Genomic DNA, 6,739 nt, shown 5'->3' with positions numbered 1-6,739 from the left:
CTCACCACACCAACCCCCAGCTCTGTTAACGCCACAGTTCAACATCACCAGTAGGCTACTTACAGCATCGGAGCCGCACTGGGCAGTTAGCATGTTCTGTACTGCGCTGGGCAGTTAGCATGTTCTCTGGTTCAGAGCAGGCTGTTTGCACTGAGAATATGGCAGCAGGCCACTCTCTGTCCTGAGGGCCCGTTCTTCATAGGAGATCTCAGCCTCTCTCTGTCTGTCTCTCTCTGTCTCTCTCTCTGTCTGTCTCTCTCCGTCTCTCTGTCTGTCTGTCTCTCTCTCTCTCTCTCTCTCTGTCTGTCTGTCTGTCTATCTCTCTCTCTCTCAATTCAATTCAATAAGGCTTTATTGACATGAAAGTTTCAGCAACATTTTTGCCAAAGCTCAATTACATACACGTAGAAGGACAAATATGTTTATCTCTCTCTCTTTCTCTCTCTCTCTGTTTATCTATCTGAATACCAAATAATTTGTGCCAAACCAGATAAAAGTTTGGAGATATTTCCATCTGTTTTCCTTTGACATAAAGGCCAGACTACACAGCAGTGAGAAGGATGATAAAGTGCCTCTACATTACCCACTCATGGCATACACACACACACACACACCACGCACAGATTCACAGATAGCAGCACATAACAGACACAGCGCTACAGTCAAACTAAGTCCAAAATGCCTTAGCGTGGGGTTAGAAACACTCTGGCAACACTCTGCTGGGACAATTACCAGACTGTGTAAGCTTGGTCTCTCTAGACTCGTGAACAGAATAGCAGATAATACGGCCGTTATTAAGTCGAGCGTAATTTCCCCCTAAATATTATACGCACAATTGATGACACTGATGTTAATGAATACAAGTCCAGAATGACCTGGTGGTGGACTTAGAGTGGCTGGAATTCAACGGGATGGTGTGGACAGTGTGAGAAAGCAAATGTAGTCTTTACCAGAACGAGCGCTCAAGTGGCCAGCTGTGTGCAGTGTGACTCGCCCTTAGCAGCTACTTTCAACCCTCAGCTTTCTCAGAAAACAGCCATGGATAGCCTGCGCCTGTTCTCTCTCTTTTTCTCTGTCTCGAAATCTCTAACTCTCTCTCCCACACACACAAACACAAATGCACACGCACATATGCTTGCTCGTTCACACACCCACTCACATATACACACCTGTTTTATGAGTGCTTCCTTTGCACACAAATATAACTATTGTGTGAAGATAGAAACAAATACATGTTCTACACATACTATATACCAAGCAACCGAGACATCAAAAGCCAGAGTCCAGAGTTACTGTATACAGAACAATTTATCTTAATAATGTATTTTAGTACTTCAAGTATGCAGTGACTAATTTGCAGAGTTCTACACTAACTTACTACAAGTCAGATATTCCTCTGAGTCCGTTTCCATTTCCAAAGTAAGGATACAATTCACTCAGGTACTGAGAAGATCACTCAATTCTGTTTAATAGATACGATAAAAGAAACAAGTGTAGAATCATTCCACCATGATGTAGCCTGATGTTAATATCACTTCGGGTCACATGTAACGTAGACCAGGCAACAAACCTGAACACACGGAGTATAACATAATCGGAGAACAGGCATCCTTTCTGTAACAGCAGTGACGGGAATTTCCTGTACCCAATTTCGCCCTTTTACGCACATTTAATTGGATTATAGGGCACTCACAAAGTCAGCAGTCATTATGGAGAGTTCAGTGAAATAGTAAATATGGCAATATTAACGTTAGAGTAGCATATGTTACTTAATCAAATGCGCAATGGGTATTTATGTGAATGGCAGTATAAGACCAGTTCAGTGAAATGCCTATTTAATTGTTTGATTCTGTTCAAATATACTGCATATCAATGTAAGTCTCCCACTACAGTATCCCATTGAGTTGATGCTCCATCTCGACTCAAAGGCGCCCCCAGCCCTGGGACAACCATCAGCACGAACGGGAAACTATCAACTTTCGCTATTAAACATAATAAAGTGCTTACCTATAGAAACCAGCTTGATGTGTTCTCTTTCAAGAAATTCCAGCGCTACCGAGACATTTTCCAGTTTCATCTGCCTGAAGTTGGGTCTTGCGTGGTATTTTCTGTACATATGCTTTTGACTCAAAACTTCGAGAAGCCCAATGAGTTTCAGCCCATCGCTTAGATCTTTCTGCAGGTCGTTGATCCGCTTGTTGATGCATTTCAGGTGTTCGTTGCACCACCTGGTGAAGGTGTTCTGTTGGATCTTCTTCCAGGGCGCATCTTCCGCGAGGTCCTTCTCGGTGGCCGGCATCTCCTCGTCGCCGTCCTCTCCGTTGTCCGTACCGTAGTAGTACTGCGGCGGCTGCTGCTGGTCGTAGTACGTATTATTGCTCATCATGTTTTCGGTTTTCCGTGCCTCCTTTTTATACCACAATCACAGAGGCCGGTGTGTGAAATTTTACTGCACGCGGGGGAGTGGGGCAGTGCCAGGCGCGCGCACTCGCCTAGAAAAAAAAGTTGCAAAAGTTGCAAAGAGACCCACGGAGGGGGGGAACGAGAGAGGAAGATTGCGTTTGTAGCCTACTTGCGACCCAGTCCGTTAGTTGATCAATCAAGGACTTCTGTCACTGCTGTGGCGAATGTAGGAATCCGTTTAGCGTAGCCAGCCTTGACAGTCCACGATATAGTTTTTTAAAGTTGGCAACACCTTGAGAATTTTAGTAAGTGACTCCTAACCACTTTTGGCTCTAAGGAGGCGAATATAGGAAAGTGGTGGCAGCGAGGAGGATAGAAGAGGTGGCGAAGGAGCGACGGAGCGCAGTTGAGTGGCTGACACACACTCCAGTACGGTTAAATGAAGTGAGAGACAGGACAGAGCTTTAAAAATCTGAGACCCCCCTGTCTCACGTCAAGCGACTGGATTCTTTGGAATGCCCCCGCCATGCCCATATTCAACAAGGGGATGGGTATTTCTCTTATCCTACGGAGATAGTGACACGGCACAGGATTGGGCAACGCACACTGCAGGGTCGCCGATTGGCTGGGACCCCAAGCGATGCAACAGTTGTGACAGTCAACTTTATTTTTAGTCGCTCCAAATCGGGCCGGGAGGTGGGGGCTGCATTTGGAACGGTGTTGTAAATGTGTGTAGCCCTGGCTCCGAACACACTTAACAATTGGAACCTTTAAAAGAGCCTGACGTCAGATTCAAACGGATGCAGGCCGCACACCGTTTATTAAGCGGTTATTAAAAGCGCGTGGAATAAATAAACATGTTACGGCTATTTATTAATACAGAGGAAGAATATAGACATGCATAATACAGTCCTTTTAGTGCTCATGACTTCACAAATAGTCTTAGGATAGAACAGGACTGCCCGTGTATAGCCTACGAATTTGAAAGGAGATGCAATCAGTATAGTTCAGTGAGGAGATATCCCAATATATCTTTATATCCAAATTGATAACATTTCATCTGACCGATCCAAGATCAGATGCTTTACAGCCTCATTGCAATCTGACTATGATCTAAACTGCCTGGCAATATCCACTGTAAGAAACATTAGATGCAAGAATAAGAAGAATTTTGGAGGCATATCAGCCTTGTGAACTCAGACGAACCTGTTGACCAAGGTAAATGCGCTCTGCAGGTCTGCCTGGAGACCAATGCGTTTTCTGAAAAACCAAAACCCTAGGAGCCAATCATAATTTATAAGGCATGGCTTTATGTGATGACACATGCACAAATAAACACATGCAGAACCACATTACTGCTGTAGTGAACACGAAAACACACGGAAAACACCCCCCACCCTACACACGCACACCACAAACATAATGACATACACACTCCACTGCACATACCATGTGCTTGATTCTATAGCTACATAGCTAGTAATCTTTGACTGTTAGTGTGGGTTAGTATTTGTCATTAATGGGTCTTCCAGGAGGAGGTCTGAGGTGGCTTCCAGTAAATGGTAAGAAGGGCTTGGGTTGCACTGTGTGTGTGTGTGTGTGTGTGTGTGTGTGTGTGTGTGTGTGTGTGTGTGTGTGTGTGCGTGTGTGTTACCCATGGTGCTTTGGGGTTTCTGGAGAAATGTGGACAGTCATGGTGGGGTCAGGTCATGGCAGTGACTCATTCTTGGGTCATAGGCCCCACTACTGCATATGTCTTACACACACACACACACACACAAAAACACACACACACAGACAGACACACACACACACTCACACACACGCACGCACACGCACACGCACACACACCTCAAGGTATACACACATACATATATATCCATATTCACCCACATACAAATACATATTCACCCCCCCTACACACACACACACACACACACACACACACACACGATCAAGTGTCCATTCTAATGCTGACCACTGACCTCTGGTGACCTGGAAGTCCTTGGTCTATTAGCGGTCCTCTTCGTCACTGGCTACAAGTGTTCTGGATATGTGATGTATGCGTGGCATGACTGATTAAGTGGTCTAAAGGTTCTCGAAACATCTGAAACTTCAGCCGTCCACATGGGAACGATTGCATCACCACATGGGAACGATTGCATCAGCACATGCAGGTTTCCCCAAAGTGATGTCTTCATATTCTGGCAGTTTGCATTGTCACTGGATAAATATGGCACAGTACTGGAGGTATGTGTATGACTGACGAAGCAATCAAAAGGGTCTTGACACATCTGAGATTCTGATACTCTGTGTGTGTCTGTGTTTAGAACTTTTAAACCGTTTTGGAATTTCTGCTGGGTGATATTCCATATGTAGCCTCATTAGAGTTTTAATAGCCTAAATGTTTGGGATAAAAAAGCTGATTTACAAAGGGATTCCATGCTCCCTTGAAAAAAGGATTTTGAGTATTTTCGTATGATATTTGGTATTTTATTTCAAAATACATTCTCCTGTATTTTTGCCCATTCCTATGTGTGTGTGTGATGTATGTGTTGTCTGACAAAATAATCTAAACGGGTGTTGGTGTGTGTGTGTGTGTGTGTGTGTGTGTGTGTGTGTGAAGATTTTGTTGAAGTTATATCTTCATCTGACGCACTGTTCTAATGTAGGGCAGAAGAGTGGGCTTGTGGGAATGGCTCTCTCTAAACGACAGTCTACCACAGTAATAGAGCGTGTCGCACCGCACCGCACCACACGTGAGGGAGTCCAGCTTTTGATAGACAGTAGTAACTATTTCCAGAGCTGCTCGGTGAGTTCATACTTAGAGCAGAGTGGAGTGGAGCGGACCCCCTAAAGACTGGGAGAGAGATCACCACGTCAGCGATTCACACACACACACACACACACACACACACACACCACACAGGTCCTGAGTGAGGTCATCACCTATAAGACACACATCAATGAGACTTCTGTTATAATTCTGGGGTGTGTGTGTGTATGTGTGTGTGTGTGTGTGTGTGTGTGTGTGTGAGAGAGAGAGAGAGAGAGAGAGATAGAGAGCTTATCCTGTTAAAGAGGATAAAATGGGACTCACTGAAGTCATATAAGAATATGTGTCATACTATAGTATTTATGTGTGCGTAAAAAAGGAATGAGACTGTGTGTGCTTGTGTCTGTGTGTGTGCGTGTGTGTGTGTGTCTGTGACTGTATGTGTGTTTGTGTGTGTGTGTGTGTGTGTGTGTGTGTGTGTGTATGTCTTTACTCACATATTGCATGCTGTAAAGATCATTCTGTTCTGCGTCCCCTTGGGTTCCCTGTTGTCTTCATTTGAGGTAAACGTGCAATCATATTTAATAATTTGTAGAAATCTGTGATATTCAACAATATACAGTATTCATAATGCAATAGCTGACTTCATTTCAGAAAATTTCAGTAAAATACACAGATCTTATCTAAATAGACCAGGGTGGTGGTAATATCTTCATAGGAATATTACTGTGGTTGAACAGCCAATTTAAGAACTCTAAGGCCACTAATTTGTTTCTGAAGCTCGATTATTAAATATAAAGAGCAATTCAGGTGTTTGAATCAATGTGAAGAGTCTGTTGCTCTTCTTGTGAAATACAGACAGACAGGCAGACAGACAGGAAGGGGTGAGAAAGAGATTAAGAGCAAAAGAAAGAGAGGGGAGAGGGGGAAGAGGAGGAGGAGAAGTATTACTCATCTCTTCAGTTTATGGGCTGGGTCCAGCTGGGTCAACTTGTGGTGAATAGGAAACTCAAACTGCCAAAAAAAAAAAACAAAAACTGTCTCATCGACGTCCATGAGAAAATATGAGAATAGCAACTTTCAAAGTGTGTAAATGCCATTAAAAGTCATCACAGTATTGTTTTTTTTTCCTCTCGTTGTGTGTTAATGACATTAAAAGTCATCACAGTATTGTTTTTTTCCTCCTTGAGACAAAACCTCAAGCTGCTGTGTGGTGGGCGTTCTGGCGCGTCATGGCTGCCGTGCATCATCCAGGCGGGTGCTACACATTGGTGGAGGTTAGTGAGCTTCCCCCGTCACTGTAAAGCACTTTTGGGTGCCCCTGATTTTTTTCATTATGGATAACAGAAATATCTAAACATATAAAGGACCATCACATTCACATAACTGTATTCTCTGTTCTATTCAAAACAAATTATATCACTTGTAATTCAATTGTCAATGTTTAAATCAATAGTCAATTGCCATCTCAAATCAATAATCAACTTGATTAACTAAACAATGCACAATCTTGTAATAATGAAACAGAACATAGTCAGCGGTTTGGTTAAACTACTTTAT

The 6,739-nt window shown here is 43.4% G+C and overlaps 1 protein-coding gene across 11 annotated transcripts in view; it reads right to left on the bottom strand.

Annotated features, from left to right (window-relative positions):
• The window catches only part of LOC121696976 (filamin-C-like), a 109,166-nt gene extending 106,264 nt beyond the window's left edge, over positions 1-2,902 (bottom strand). For 6 of the 11 annotated variants that reach the window (XM_042078200.1, XM_042078196.1, XM_042078197.1 and 3 more), the window contains exon 1: positions 2,008-2,901. In XM_042078200.1, the coding sequence (XP_041934134.1) occupies positions 2,008-2,386 (379 nt within the window). In that variant the 5' untranslated portion in view covers positions 2,387-2,901. Of the gene's footprint in view, positions 1-2,007 lie in introns of all 11 variants that reach the window. The other 5 variants (XM_042078194.1, XM_042078199.1, XM_042078195.1 and 2 more) reach the window with 1 other exon arrangement.
• Positions 2,903-6,739: the final 3,837 nt, after the last annotated feature.

This window comes from Alosa sapidissima, chromosome 22, assembly GCF_018492685.1.
Source record: "Alosa sapidissima isolate fAloSap1 chromosome 22, fAloSap1.pri, whole genome shotgun sequence".
NCBI lineage: Eukaryota > Metazoa > Chordata > Actinopteri > Clupeiformes > Clupeidae > Alosa > Alosa sapidissima.
The sequence above is the reverse complement of the archived record's forward strand: the minus strand, read 5'-3'. Positions and strand labels throughout refer to the sequence as shown.